Source organism: Anopheles gambiae, chromosome 3 (assembly GCF_943734735.2).
Source record: "Anopheles gambiae chromosome 3, idAnoGambNW_F1_1, whole genome shotgun sequence".
Lineage (NCBI taxonomy): Eukaryota > Metazoa > Arthropoda > Insecta > Diptera > Culicidae > Anopheles > Anopheles gambiae.
The window spans coordinates 77904915-77921109 of record NC_064602.1 but is presented as its reverse complement, the minus strand read 5'-3'; the positions used below and the strand labels follow the sequence as shown (position 1 = coordinate 77921109).

Sequence of the window (16195 nt, the reverse complement as noted above, 5' to 3'; positions counted from 1 at the left end):
AGCAACCCTTGACCCTTCAACACTGACCGTATTGAAACAACAGCGGCTTTCGAGTGAGTGAGAGAGAGAGTCAGAAAGGAGTGGAACTAAAAACAGAAATCGAAAAGACCGTAAAATGCAATCGTCATTCCCTTGCCGTTGGAGCACCGTGAAGCGCAAATGGTACGGTGAAGTGGAACGGAAATTCAATTACACGTGTGTGTGTGTGTTGGTACCTGGTTCTGATCTGGCAGGTACTCAGGCACAGCGGGTATGGGACTCAGGAACCCCGCGCCGATGTCATTGTCGTAGGTCCGCTTGCTAGGTCGTCCTTGCCCGGCTGAAGAGAATGAAAATTAAAGCCTAAAAAAGTACTGCAAACTGTCCTTGACGTACGGGTACGGGTGCTAATTATACTGCCTTGTCTTGTGGATTAAGGATTTCTGTTAAGCGAAGTAAAAAAACAGTGTCCTTTCATTTACGATCTAAACAAACTTCGTAATGTTCGATGATTGTTATTATTACAAGGTGTTAGCACAAAGGAGTGGTGAAGACATTTCAAAACAAGGTCACTTTATCTGCTATGCACGAAGCGGGACAGATTGTCCCAAAAACAAGGATGCTCATTGAAAGAGTGATAAAACAATGTAGAAAATTTCGAAGAAAACATATAAAAAGTATAATTTATAACCTGAAAAAGCAAGCAGAGGTGTGAAAATGCGAAGAACGACAAAGAATTAATAGAAAAAAAGAAAGAAGAAAAAAATAGAAGTAGAAACACTAATCAAAATGAATAGGTAAACCAAAGCAATTTAATTCCTCATTATTTTGTGATATTTTACTAATCATTTTTCTTGTTTTAGTTTTTACCCCTTTTTATACTATTATACTTATTATTTACCTACTTTTTCATTTTCAACAAAACAAAAGGACGATTTTTTACATTTTTTTTGCATTTATTTTTCACTATTGTTTCCCACGCAATCCCCTCTTTTGCGCTTATTTCTCAGTGTGGTTTTCCACTATGTATATCCCACTTGTTTCCATTGGGTTGTTTCTTTGTCAACCTGCGATTTCCTTCTTTTACAACTTCTTTACAGCTGTGTTCTATTTCTTTATGTGCGAATTTTCATTTTCTTCTTATCATTTTCAATCAATGAAAGGATGGGAGGACTGTTTCTGTTTTTTTGTTTATTATTTTCTCTTATTTTATTTTACTTTACTTTACCTATTTCACCTAAAAGGGGGTTCCGCATTCCGTAGCTCACCATACTTGCCGTGCATCACAATTTCGTTTTTGTTTTCTTCTTTTAATATTTACTATTTTAATCATACTGGTGTGGCAGCAATGTAATATATATAGATATATGGGGTGCAAAATGGGGAAAAGGTTCAGGATCGTTTGAATGGTTTTTCTGTGGTTGTGCTGTAGAAAGGAAGCAATTAAACGATGATTATGATGATGATGATGGCGAAGAGGTGGTTCACATTAAGCATTGGGTTTCGGGAGGAGGGCATTACAAACACTTACTGCACCCTTTAACACCTCTGAAGCGGGTGTTTGTGCTTATTGATTGATCTTTCCTCATGTTTTCCCTTCCGCTTTCCATCATCTTCAGCCACAGAATCAATTGTTTTCGCTTGTAGTTACTTATTTTTTCCATTTGCTACATGGCACTCGTCACTGTATTCCTCGTTTTCCATTCCATTCACCTGTTAATTGTTCACTTTTACATTCTTAATCACACTGTGAAAGAAGGTGGACCATTGTTATGCTACACAGAGACAACGACAGGACGATCTCTCACTCCGGCGGACGATTGATCCTGTGTTAAACAGCCAAAACCAAACACGAACTGGATGCCATGCTGCCTTCTCTTCTTAAATTCCTTCCATTTTACCATTTATTTCAATTATATATTACCTGTTTTGTGTTTTTCGTGACTCTTGTTATTTGTTCACTTATACTTGTAACAAAAAAATAAAAGAAACAACCCTTCTTTCTCTCTTTTTTCCGATAATTTTGTTTCCTTTTCCCACCGGCAAATAAAAACACACCCTCCTTTGGGGAAGGAACACACACACTGGGGGGGTTAAGTTTTTGTCGAATTTTGCATCTTTATTTTTACGTAATTCTTAATTTTTACTGAATTTAATTACTTTAAATATTCATAATTTGCATCATTACCTTTTTTTTTGTTTAATATACACGACGCGTCTCACCAACGCTCGATTTGAATGCGTGTTCTGGATGTTTTGTTTGTCCTCTGTATCCACTAATCCACTTCACAAACACTGCTACTGCTTCACTTATTCGTTTTCGTGTGTGCAAGTTGTGTTGTGTGTGTGTGTTTTTTTTCTCTTTCTCTCTCTCTCTCTCTCTCTCTTACTCTCTTATATCATGTTTGTGTTTTGTTGTGTGTACGATTTATTCTTCTTCTTTTTTTTTTACTGGCGAACTTTCGTGATCACCTCTTGTTCGATCGCTTATTTCGCTTACATCATAGTAGCTCACTCACTCTCACACGCTCACTCACTCACTCACACTCGAACACACTATTTTTCTCTTACTTTATTTCTCCTCTTCGCACGTTTCTTCGTTTTCTAATCAGTTTTCATCATTTATATTTATATACCTTTTGTTTATTTATATTATTTCTTCTGTTTTTTTCTGTTTCTCTCGTGTTTGTGTTTTCTTTGTTCGTTTTTTGTTGCATTTTTAGCGTACTTTGCCTTGCCTTATTTTCCACCTCCATTTTCCCCACTTTTTTTTCTTTCGACTTGTCTCTATTGGGCGCATGGTGCAAATTGTAATTATTATTTTGTTTTTTTTTTTTTTTTGTTTTAGCTGCAACAAACGGTTTCGGCCATTTCGTGGTTTCAATCAAATCTTGTCACAGATTTATCTTGTTCTTTTAGAACCAGTCGTGGGTTGTTGTTTTTGGGGGCTACACTTCTCTACTAATCATCTCTCTCTTTCTCTCTTTCTCTTAAATGCTAGCAGAAATTCTGTGGATCCTGTTCTGTTTGTCTGTGTCTGTGTGGTTTGTTTCGTTTCGTTATGTGTTCTTTTTTTTTTGCTACTCTGTTTCTCACCTCTTTAGTATGATTATTTCCTGTTCTTTTATTCTCTTTTTTCTTCTTCATTCTTACACTCTTTCTTGAAAATGTGAAATGGGGTGGAAAGGAAATGCTTTTACTTAGATTTTGAGCGTTTGCCAGCTTTGCTTGTTTTGTTTTACTAATTGTGTTACACCTTTTTTAGTGTTCTGTTTTATGGGGATTTCTTCATTATTTCAACTATATGCCATTTGCATAACTTTACACACTGCTTTGACGAGCGGGTGGGAGAGTGAATAGCACAGAAATGTTGAGATGGGTGGTGGAGTGGGAGTAAATGGAAAGGAAACACAAACATTTTGTTCATTTTCTTCCTCGTTTTGCTTTTCTTCTCTTTTTTACACACACACGCACACACACATACCTATTCATTTCAGTTCGGACCTCTCGGAGGGGGGCGGGGAGGAGATCCTTGTTAAGCATTTCGTCGGGGCGCACAAGAGCATAGGACAAAACCTGTCCTCGTTGCCGCACACCGTTCTATTAAGTAGCTACGTTTTCGTGCGTTTTGTTCCGTGTGCGCCTTCAACTTTGTAGCGCCATGTATTTCATTATGTTGTTACTATTCAACTTCGCTATCACACGCTCCTTTTTTGTTGGGGAGGGGGAATGCAGCCGAACAGGCGACACACACACACATTTATGCACACAAGTGGGCAAAATGGGTTTGTTAAAAATCGAACAAAACAAAAAAAAAACTATCCAAGATAAAGGCTCGCCTTAAGAGAGATGCTTAAAAAAAAAACAACAAAGGTAATAATGCTGCTTAAATGCTTTCGGCAGATCCTCTGCTTGTGGTCGGGTTCCGACTGTTGCGTACGTACTAATTAAGAACGAATTAAAACCTTCCCCTTACTTTACATCCTTTCATTCACACCTTGCGTGTGTCTGTGTGTGTTTTCTTCTTCTTAATCTCCCCCTTCCGTTTTGCACCGAAAGGATAAGTAAAATCGATTGAGAAAGGTAGCAAAAAAAAAAAACATAACCCAACATAAACCACGCGCACGCGCACTCTTACACACTAACCTCGCTTATTTATATATATATGCGCATCCGAACTATAATATGTTTTAGATAATAATAATAGTTTAAAAAATAAAACGATATTCACATATACATTTATATATATATATAGCTATATAGTTACAGGTTCATGTACAGTGGGGAGGGAGGGGGGGGGGGAGGGTGTGTTACATTTATATAAAACAGACTAGCGTTTCTTGTTGTTCTTTTGTCCACAAAAACAAAGAAAACATTCACGAATCACACGATCACATACGGCGCGCCAGAGAGGCGACGTTCATCATATAGCATTGCGCGCAAATCGGCGTGGTTGAGGGAAGGGGGGGGGGGGGCAGGATAGCTGTAGCAGCAAAGAATGACCACGTGGTGACTGGGCGATACGGTGTGCTACTGGGGGTAGGAGGGTGTGGCTTAACAGGGAGTTTCCCCTTTTAGCTTCTGCTCCCATTCCCATCCACATGTATATATGGCAAGAAAGTAGCGGAGGGACGACACAAATTATATTATCTATTGTTTTTCTTCTCTCTCTCTCTCCCTCTCTTTTCTGTACACTTGGCAGGAGAACATATGGAGGTGGGGAGAGCAGGGGGAAGGAAACTTACATTGGTTGTTGGTTGCTTCGGCTAAATATTTACCACCACTGCTCTACAGACGACGGATTAAATCATCACAATAAGTTTACGGCTGCCTAATAGTTGCCTATTACCTTCTCTTTTTCTCTTTCCTTCTCTCTCTCCTTCTCTCTCCCTCTCAAAGTGTTTGTTTGTGTGTGTCTGTGTGTAATTAAATTACTGAAAAACGGCAGGGATGCCCCCCTTCGTTTTGTACTGCGCTGCTGGCTGCTGTTGCCTTAAAAAGCACCAAAAAGACGCTTAATAAGACACCTCACCCAGCGCCCAAATGTAGGCTCTCAATCCCCGCCAACACATTGCGTCAGCGCCTTGGCTCCGTGCAGCAAAAGTTGCTAATTGCGACACGGGGAGAGTCGGAAATCATGGTGTTGTGGGTGGTGTGAGATTACGAATTCCCAGCACGTCCGCAACCGCATCCGCTCGTATCCCTTCTTTTTGCAAAGAAACTACCGACCAGAGCCTACTACTGCTACTACTGTGTGTTTTTGCTGTTTGTGTACGTGCGATTGTGTGTGTGTGCTCAATTATCCTTATTAAAAGAATTATGGCCCAGGCGAGAGAAGTGAAATGCGTCTTCGGGGGGTGTTAATTGAAGGGGAAAGGAAGAAGTCAAATTCCCGCCCTTCAATTCAGTGAGCTGCGTGAGAGGGATAGATCAGTCCTTTCCCATCTCAACACGTTCGCCCCCCCCCCCACCTCTACTAAACTATTTACATGCACAGCACGGAATTGTTTCCTTTCTCTCTCTCTCTTTCTCTGTCTCCCATCGGCACGGCCTCCTTCGATCAATTTGTTTCTATTTGTGTGTTTGTTTTGTATGTTGCCACATTGTTGTGACACAACTAAAACGGCAATGTATGAGCTTCCCTAACACAAACACACCAGTACGCTACAGCACCGTTTACGCACCAAATCGTGCCCACGTGGTCCACGTCTATCAGGGGTCAAAGCGAGACGAAAAAGAAAGGGGAAAAGGATGTGGGGCGAAGGGGGGAGGGGGGGAGAAATCTTTTGCGCTTTACGAATTGATGAACATCTTGCCACCCTTGTCGCGCAAGTTTGTCCGCGACCCTAGCGCCGGTTCCTCGAGCGCCCGAAACCGAACAAACCCTTGCTCCGCCACCAGCATGCTGCCGTTGTCCTGGGCCGCCCGCGGTTCAATCTTCCCGGGCAGGATGCCGCCCCCGTTCGGTGGACCGGAGGTGGGCGTACCGTTGCCACTGCCGCCGAGGCTTGCCGTCGGCGACGAGGACGAATCGTGATGGTGCGCCGCATGATGCTGATGGTGATGATCGTTGCTGGTCGCGTACGGTACCACCACCGGGCCGCCGCCCGCGTACCCCGAGCTGGACGAGTCCCGGGAGCGCTTCTTGCTGTGGTAGTAACCGGTGCCGCTGCCACTGCCGCCGTCGTCAAAGTTGCCATCGTGGGCCGCAATCCGCTCGAGCGAGTCGGCCCCGATACCGCCACCGTTCAGTAGCCGGTCGTTGAAGCTGCCCGGATGGGCCACAAACCCACCCTGCTGCTGCTGCTGCTGCGGGTGATGATGGGCTGCCGCCGAGCTGAGCGTTTGTGCGCCGGACATTGGGCCGGCACGGCGCTGCTGCTGCTGCTGCACCGCCCGGTTGTTCGAGGAGGACGAAGAGGCCGACGAGTTGGAGTTGTTGTTCCGTCCGCTACCGTGCGGGTTGAAGTGCATCGCGCCGATGTTGTTCAGCGTGCCGCTCTTCCGCACCCCGATCCGCCGGTCGAAGGAATCGCCCGGTCCGGGCACCATCGGTCCGCCGCCCTGCTGCTGCTGCTGATGGTGGTTGTAGTGATGATGGCCCATCGTGTTCGCACCACCGCCACCGCCGAGATCGTTCTGTAGCTGACCGCTCTTGAGCGTTTTCAGGTTTTTGGACGCCCGGAACTCACCGCGTGCCATCGACTGGGCGGCACTCAGCGCGGAGTGCGGTTGCGGGACCGCCGGCGGCAGGTGCTGCGGGTCAAAGTTCGGCCGCTCGAAGTTCTGGAAGTCGTAGTTGCGATGGTGCGGTGGTGGTGCCATCGGATGCCCGGACGACGGCGGCGGTTGTCCACCCCGCAGCGACTTCGTGTCGTACTGGGGCGCCCCGATCGGTTCCGAGTAGCAGTTGTCCATGATGTCGTGGTACTGGTTGGAGGAAGCGCCCACACTGCCACCACCACCACTGTGCTGATGGTGATGCTGCTGCTGGTGGTGATGCTTCAGCTCAAAGTTGGGGTTTTCGTAGTGGTCCGGCATCGGTTCCGTCTCGTTGAGGAAATCGTCGGCCGAATCGGGCCCGCCACCAACGATGCCGTGCTCGTTGTTGCTGCTGCTGCCGTTGTAGTTGTTGCTGTAGTTGTGCGAGGACGAGCGCATGCTGTTCGTTTCGAGCGAGCGCTGGAACTCGTTCGCCCCGACCGGGACACCGCCCGGCGGTCCGAGCTGCAGGTCCTGCTGATTGTTCGGCTCGAGGTTGAGCGAGTTGAGCGCAAAGTTGTCGTCGTAGATCGGCTTCCCCGTGCGCATCGTGTACGTGTGCAGGTTGCGGTTGGTGTTGCACACGGCCGGGTAGTCCGTTTCGAAATTTTCCTGGCTCGAGCTGGAGGTGCACGGGAACAGGGCGAACCCGCTCGCGTTCGGCTGCTCCATATCCTTCTCGCGCTGGATCACCTTCGAGGTGCCAGTTTTGAGCCCCGTCACCCACGATAGCAGCGCCACGATCACGATCTCGATGAAGCGTATGCTGAACTGGTAGCCCCACTGGAACCAATCGATCTCGATGTGTGACGCCCAAAGTGTGCCACCACCGGCGCCGCCGCCACCACCGGGACGACCGCCGGGAACATCCCCCGGTAGCCCACTGCTTGGCGACAGCTTTACGCGGGTCTGCGAGCTGATGCTGATCGCACCGTAGATCTGCAGCGCGGCCAGCAGAATGAACAGCAGTGCCGTCGCAATGGTGATGTGGATCGCGTACGACAGATTGTTGTAGCCGTGGATGTAGTTCTGGCTCTTGTGCAGGATGCGCTTCAGCAGCCGGTACATGTACAGGTACAGGATGCCCAGGCTGAGACAGATGAAGATGTAGATGATCTGGCAGATGAGCGAGAGGACGCGCGGCGGTATCTGGATGTTGGTCGGAGGGGCATGCACACCACCGCCTCGCCCTCCCATACCGGCCCCGGCGCCCAGCAGCTGCTTGTTTGCCAGCTGCAGCTGATGCTGCTTGTGGTAGAACTGCTTCGTCTCGTACGACTCCACCAGATGGAGCGTGATGCAGAGCGTCACATGCACGCCGGACCCGATCATAATCGTGAGCGGGCGCAGGATCGAGCTGTACCGGTTCGTCTTGTGGTTGATGGAGCGCAGCAGCAGAAACAGGATCAAAATGGCGAACGTGGTCGTGAGGAAGGTGAGGGGCAGATTGAGCAGCAGCTCCGACACGAACAGGTTGAAGCTGAAGTGCATGTTGTACGCATCGTAGCAGAGGTAGAAGATGCGCAGCAGACAGATGATGATCAGGATCAGATGGATGCTGATGAAGTACGCCTGCGAGAACAGGTGCGTCAGCTTGTCGTAGAAGATGATCTTGAAGATGGAGTAGACGGCCAGTATGGTGAACAGGATGGCCGACAGGTAGACGTGCACGTTCCACGCGATCGTCCACGTGCTGATGTCGGCGATTTCGCCCTGGAAGTTGCGATCGTTCCCGTACGCTCCACCGGCATTACTACCGCCCGCACCCTCCTCGCCCGTGCCGTTCTTGATCATGACGGATTTGAGGTTCAGGTTGGGCATCCGCTGGGTAATCGGGGATGATGATGAGGACTGCACGTGCATGGACGATACGGTGGAGGTGGCAATGTGTGAGGTACTACCGCCGGATGGTTGCTGCCGTGCGGCACCCTCCTCAAACGGATCATCCTCTTCATCTTCCTCGTCTTCGTCGTTTTCGCCTTCGTCATCCTCAAAGTGACGTCGACCATCACCACCCTCAGGTCCTTCCGATGCTCCACCATCGCCACCATCTCGATCGCGGTCGCCATCCAAGCCGCCCGGTCTGCTGCCTGGATTCTTCGCATTGCTGAGGGAAGTCGTACCACCACCAAGACCTCCGCCACCTCCTCCAAGGTCGTACGCTGGTTGATTCGGACGAGGTGCTGACGTGACTGACCGCAGCAGTACGTCCGGTATCATCTGCGGGCGTCCGTTCGAACCAGACAGGATGCGCGAGATCGACGGGAAGTGCATCCCGTTCGGCAAGATCGCACTCGAGTTGGCATTCTCGTCCAGCAGGAACAGCTTGCTGTTACCGTCATATCCGCCCTTGGCCGCGTCCAGTTTGTTCGACTTCTCCGAGGGTGTGTTGAGCGCCTTCTTGCGCTGCGCGTCCATCGATTGGGAGTTGGGTAGACCGGAAGATCCTGCCGGTAGCATCCCACCATTATCCGGACCAACCTTCGAGGAGGGTCCATTACCAGCAGGGTTTGGTAGGGGTGCCATTCCACCGCCGAGATTACCAGCTCCGGGTGCTCCGGGAACAAGATCTGGCGGACGCATCGGGATTCGCTCGTGCCCCGGCATCAGGCTGGGCGGTGGCAGTGGCCGTCGGTTTGCGTACGTTCCCGTGTTGATGATCGTGCTGTCACTGTTGGTGCCGCGGAGCGTTGGCTTGTCGGCGAACGGGTTGGTGTAGTTGCGGGGCAGCGGTGGCGTGAAGAAAGTACGGGAGGGCGGAGAGTACGCGGGGATATCTCCCGCGAACATCGAGTTGGTTGGAAAGCCCTTTTTCGCATTGTGACCTAAAAGTGTGAAGAATTGCGGAGAATTGCTTGGAATTAGTGACACTTTTCGGAACATTCTACTTCAAGAGTTGTTTAGTTTACCGTGCGGATATGGCGTCGAGTTGGAGTGCCGGTGACGATCGTGGTTGTGATGGCGGTTCGGGTTCGGGTAGGTCGGGTTGCTGTTGCTCTTCAGGATTTCCGCGTTCGGTGCCGACGTCGGCAGCACGTGATCCCGCTCGAGATCCAGCTCGTAGTTCCGGTGGTTGGCGCTGATCTGCTGCTGGTTGTAGTGCGAGTCCTTCTCGCCGAGTCCGGCGCCACCGCCCGGGCTCGATCCGCCCAGTGCGTCCTTGTTCTTGTTGTCGTACCTAAATCAGAAAAGGGGAAATGAAAAAGATATAACGTGGTTTTAATTAACGTGACAAGCAACGGTCATCAGAAATGGATGGTACACGGAACGAACTAATTGATGCATTTCACACGAAGAAAGGGAACCCGAAACAAATTCCCCCGCAGCAGAGAGGGAGGAAATTGGGTTTCACGTTACGCGTCATGACAGGGTGGAGGGAGTTTCCGTGACTTCCGGGGACTCGTTGTTCCGGATGATGGGTGTTACTGCCTTACACTGCTCGTGTTTTTACGTTACACAACCAACTGTTCAACGTTCCATTTCACAAGAGCGTCTCGAATCGAACTCCAAAAATGACCGGCGGGGGGCGCTCAGAGCTACTCCCACGTGCCCATCAAGCGCAAGGTTCTCTTCGCGGCATTTAACAGGCCCACCAGGCACTAATTTTCTTGAGGCGGAGGTCGTCTTCTGAAGGTGTTGTTCGAAGGGGAGTTGCCCACATTTGCATACTAGTTATGTTATTGGGGAGGCGCGAGCAGTATGATTTATTGGACTATGTTTGAATTGTGTTCTGCTGTCGAGCGGGAACTATATGGGAAGCAGGGTTAACCGCCTTGCTTGATTTGGGATATTACCCTGTAGTAGAACTCTTTTTAAATTTACAAGATCCTTGAGCTGAATGGGGGAAGCTGAACATTAGTTGGTATGTTACACCTGTTTCCATCTACGTTCGAATCTCGTGCCGTTTGCATCGAATCGCAAACCGCCTGCTTCGAATCGCATGCCACTACGATCGAATGCGTGCACCCATGGTTGAATCGCGTGCCAGTACGGTTGAATCGCGTTCCACTATGGTCGAATCATATGCCACTACGATCGAATCGTGTGCCGCTACCATTGGATTTCTGAAAGCAAGAGCATAGTTTACTGTTTGTTTACGTTTGCAAGCTATATCTTTCTTCGCCGACGGCATTTCGATTGTAAAATAGTACAAATAAAAGGCAGTTTTTCACTGATTACACGTAAAATCCTTGTTATCGACGAATATCGTGGTCCCTTCTTGATTGTAAAACCCTTGTTTTCAACTAACATTCGGTGTTCGTTGTTGATGGTAAAATCCATGGTTTCAACCAATATTCGTGGGGTTTATCTATAATCAGAGAATAATTCCCTTTTATTAGTATTTTAAAAATGAAATGCAGTCGGCGAAGAAGGAAACAGCTTTCAAACGTAAACAAACAGTTTACTATGCTCTTGCTTTCAAAAATCCAATGGTAGCGGCACACGATTCGATCGTAGTGGCATATGATTCGACCATAGTGGAACGCGATTCAACCGTACTGGCCCGCGATTCAACCATGGGTGCACGCATTCGATCGTAGTGGCATGCGATTCGAAGCAGGCGGTTTGCGATTCGATGCAAACGGCACGAGATTCGAACGTAGATGGAAACAGGTGTAATATGAAGTGTATTATGTTTCAAACTTATATGTGAAAGCAGCTTCAAGGAATTCAAATTAAGGCCACATAAGGCTTTTGAGGTAATATTTATCTATAATCCAGCTAAAACGTGAAGATGTATTATCAGCTATTATCATATGAGAGCGCAAGTGAGTGAACGTGCTGTGTGTGTGTTGGTGGTAGTAGCGGGAACGATAGACGGCATCTGATTAGTGGAATGGAGGATATTTGCATCCTATACGGCTCTATGCTCTTAGTATCCGAACGTACTAGGTAGTGCATACCACAGGCATGTGGTACACTGTTGTAAAGGATATCGTGTTCAATCCTCGTATAATAATTTTCCCTTCACGGTATCATTAGTAACACATTCTTTCCAAAGAGACTGACAGACAAAACTTGGTGCATTGCAGACAAAAATTGATGACTTTTCAGTTCGCGGGCCGCATTGCTTCACATATAATGGTGTTGAGGGCCATTTTTCCGTTGCCTGTATCTAATGCGAACGTTTCAATTTAGTCTTTATAAGAAAATACTAGCATAATATACAAAACTCCAATAGCTTTCTATTATTAAAGCTTGGTCTACGTCTCTTAAAAGCAACAATTACATTTTCTTTAAAAATAGTCACAATAATCAACTATTTATTTTAACCTTCATAACGTTTCCACGGGCCGCATAATAGGCTCTCGAGGGGGCCGTAGTTTGGAGACTCCTGACTTAGAGGTAAAAATTAGTTGTCTATTGCCTTAAAATTGGAGCAAAATATAAGACATCGAATCCATCTGTCAAATTGGGATACGACAGAAAATTACCAAACAAAATTGACATGATATTTGTCCACGTCTAATATAGCCTTTTGAGGACAAAATATTGGTTGTCTATGGCCTTAAAATTAAAGTAAATCAAAATTTAACATATTGAATCCATCTTGTCAAAAACGGAATTTGTCAGAAAAATACCAAACACAATTGACAGGATGTTCGTCTTCATCTTCTTCTTCTTCTTCTTTGGCTCAACAACCGTTGTCGGTCAAGGCCTGCCTGTACCACTAGTGGGCTTTGGCTTTCAGTGACTAATTGATTTCCCCCCATAGCAGGATAGTCAATCCTACGTATGGCGGCACGGTCTATTTGGGGATCCAACCCATGACGGGCATGTTGTTAAGTCGTACGAGATGACGACTGTACTACGAGACCGGCATCGTCTTCATCTAATAAGACCAAAATAAGAACCAAAAGAGAAATAGACATTCATAATGTCTATCTCGACAATAGACGGTCAAACCTCTGATTACGATGCACTCTGCAAGATTAGAGGATAAACTCCGTTGACAAAAGAAGAATAAGAAGACATTTAGAGACAAAAACTGATGACTTATAAATCAATGCAAATCAAATAACTTTTAGCTGAAGAACCCTACAAATTTCCGTCATGTCTGTGCGAAGACTCTGCAGTTTCCTTCCTGTTTCACCCGTACCAGAACGGTTCCGTTCCGGTACCATAATTACCGGTCCGGCCGGAAGGCAAAGTATATTCAACGGAAAAAAACCTCTCCCTGTTATCCTGTAAATAAATCAACACACCCCGCTTGGTGGACACTCACCTGAACGTGGTCAGCAGCGGCGTGGAGACGGTCGTCAGGCTCGGCACGTACACGTTGTCCGGTATGCTGCGCTTGGTGGTGGTGGTCGACCCGTACGCCACCCGGCTAAACACTGCCGCTATGCTGCGCTCCAGATTCACCCCACCGAGCTCGTCGCCAAACGCTTGCACCGGCGCTTTGCCCTCCCCAGCGCCCCCGACACCGCCGTTCGTGTCGAGCAGTACGGCACCGGCACGGTCGGGCGCCGATAGCAGAACCAGCAGAATGCTACTTACAAAAACTACCAACAGCCCGCCGACATGCCGCCGCTGATGGCCAGTCCAGCCGGTCCGCGGCGACCCCACCACCACACACTTCCTTCGGGCCGTGTCCGACCCCGTCGTCCTTCGGCGTGTGCGGGCGGGACTGATAATACTACTGCTGCTGCTGCTGCTGCTGTCGATCCTACTAAACCGGGGGTCACTTTTGGTAGTGCTTATACTAAGGTCGGTGTCGCGGGCACCGTCTGCCCGGCGGTCGCCACCGCTACTACTATCACTGTGGCGCGTGGTAAGGTCCGCGATCGCCATGCCGCACACCCGGCTGCTATCATTCGCTGGTGGTGATGGTGATAAAGTTGCTGCCGCTGCTGTCGTCGTCGTCGCCTCACTCCGACCGGCCTTACCACCGGTGGCCAGGGATATCTTGTAGCGCTTGTGCAACGACCGGGTGCCCTCACAGCACGACATTCTGGCGGCGGTGGTGGTCGTGGTCGTGGGACGGCTTCAGATCGGAACGGATGCACATGCACGCGCGTCCCCACCACACACAATGTCCTTAACACAGCACACACGCACACACCGTTTTCTGTATGTGTGTGTGTGTGAGTGAGTGGGTGTTCGAAAGGGTTTCTAACACTTGCCACACATCATAAACACACTCGCACCGCGTCTCTTTGCGAGAGACACAAACCCACGCAACACTGCTCCTTTCACCAGCTCATCTGAGTCTTTTGAGGCTTTGGCTCGTTTGCTTCCAATTGGGTTAAGGATCTTCACTTTCATACACACTCACACACATAAAACCTAAAAAGAAAGGGTGAAAAAACATGTTAGTGAAATGCACCACTCACTACGCCCCAATTAATGGTCCCACCCACGAGTGTGGGGAGTTGCAATATTGCTTAGATACAATTGCCTGCCGAAGGGATGAACTGAAAGTCCCGCGCGCCCTCTTAAAACGGTTTTGGCTTAGCATCTTTTGTCCCCCTTTTCTGTGTTTCTTGAGCTCTGAATATTCACTGCAATGCTTCTCTCGTTTCGCTTGTTAATCCCCCCCACTCTGCTTGCCTCAGCATGTTCATGTTTCGACCCCAATCCATCACTGCTGGATGCGAAACGAATTCGTTTCGTTTTCAGGGAAGGAACGATGTCGGAGGGCACCGAAACAGCCCCTCTGATGTAAGGTATGTGTCCGTGTCTAATGCGCCCTCGCTGCACTGTGCTTAAGTAGTTGCTTCCTTCCAAATGTATGAGGACACACACACACACACACACACACATATTTATCACACACTTCAGAAACACTGGCTGGAACTGGACTGGATGTGTGTGTGTGTGCTTGAGCCGAGGGGTTGTACCTGCTGTTGCGCTGTTCCCTCTATTCCTGCTTTAGCAGCCTTCTTGTAAGATCCCAGTTTTCTTTTCCTTTCTCTCCGTTTCTCTAGTTTTCTTCCCGTAAGGGTGCTGGCTGGGTACAATCATAGTAGGCTGCCGTCTGCCCTTCCTTTAGCGCAGCAAGCAAGCAGGCGAAAGAAATGACTGGCCTGCCTGCCTGCCCGCTTAATGAACGTTTTGTGCGCGAACGATGAGAGGCTTCCGCGGAGGCACAGCTGTGCAAGCCCGTCCGGGGACGGGAAGTTTATGTTTTATGCGCACCGCGGTGGACCTCCTGCTCTCTCTCTCTCTTGCTTTCTGTATCCTATGCCCCCTTTCGAATCGTGAGCCGCGTGTCAGCGCTCCCTTTTTCCGACTCCTGAAACTATCTTCTCCAACTTGCTGCTGCCGCGCGCGCTCGCTGCCTTGCGCAAAGCATTCCGAAACCGCCGCGGCACACAGGTCGTGCCGTTGCGCGCATTAGCCGTTGCGTACGGTCGTCGAAGCGTCGAATCGGAAAGCTAAAGCACACACACACACACATACAGATACAACGCTCTTGGGCTTGGCTCCGGTTTTTGCCTTCGCCTAGGGACCGCGATGGGAGTGGGTACACGCTGGCCGATCGATCGTGATCTCGATCGCTCTCTCGTGTGTGTGTGTGTAAGACACTTGAACGTGCCAGGGGTTGGTTGGCTTTCGAAATGTAACACCGCGCCTGTCAGGACGGAGAGAGAGAGAGAGACAAGGGGACCATTGGCGCGGGCGTCAAGATGGAATATTTAATTATTCGTTTCTATCTGTGTTTCTCCGGTGGTTCTTCGGGTGGTCCTCCCTTCGACATAGCAGCACTACCCGCCGTCACCAGAGTTTTAGCCGTGCGGTAAAGTGACGCTCTAAACGAGCGTGCCTCTTTGAGTGTTTTGTGTGATCTTGGGAGGGTTTTAAGACGTATAAAGACACTGCTGCTGCAGTTGAGTGGTTGTGGTGTCACGCTTCGCTAGAACAAGCCCAAAGGGGAGTCCCTTGGACCGTCAAGATTGATCGGTGTTCGGTGCACGGTACACGGCGTAGCCGGTTCCCCCGCCAAACCGTGGAGTTCTCTTCTTTGCGATGATCGTGTGCGCGCGCGCTTCTCCAATAAAATTACACCATAAATCACAAACACACGCACACGGAGGGATGATGTGTTCTAGGAGGGCGTCTGCGTCTTGTATCTCCAACAAACTCCTGTGTACAACACGGTGTTCCGAATACGGTGGTATTTTGTGCCTGTTTGGTCTGCTAGTTACCGGCGTGTGTGTCTATCTGTACACTCGCTGTCCCGCAGGTTCTTCTCTGGAGGGGTTTATTTTTATTTGCCCCGAAGGTTAAAACCCGGACATCCCGTTCCCGGAGAATTGCTGCTGCCGCCGGGAGTCTTATCTTGCAACCGGTGGCATCCTGTAAAGACAGAAGAAGAAGGAAAAAAGAACGTTAATAACAGGATATTATCAGAATATGTTGCAGAATGGGTGCTCTAAGGTGTACAAAGACCAAACCCGGGGGGGGGGGAGAGGAGACTGCAAAAGCCCAAGCCTCGCTTGGTTTGGTT

At 48.7% G+C, this 16195-nt stretch overlaps 1 protein-coding gene across 9 annotated transcripts in view; it reads right to left on the bottom strand.

The window, feature by feature from the left end:
* Positions 1-3447: 3447 nt before the first annotated feature.
* LOC1270670 (uncharacterized) overlaps positions 3448-16195 on the bottom strand; it is a 144932-nt gene continuing 132184 nt past the window's right edge. For 6 of the 9 annotated variants that reach the window (XM_061654301.1, XM_061654299.1, XM_061654300.1 and 3 more), the window contains exons 2-4: positions 12968-14031; positions 9651-9919; positions 3448-9566 (exon numbers count right to left, since the gene is read on the bottom strand). In XM_061654301.1, the coding sequence (XP_061510285.1) occupies positions 5773-9566; positions 9651-9919; positions 12968-13695 (4791 nt within the window). In that variant the 5' untranslated portion in view covers positions 13696-14031 and the 3' untranslated portion in view covers positions 3448-5772. Of the gene's footprint in view, positions 9567-9650; positions 9920-12967; positions 14032-15893; positions 16045-16195 lie in introns of all 9 variants that reach the window. The other 3 variants (XM_061654305.1, XM_061654302.1, XM_061654306.1) reach the window with 1 other exon arrangement.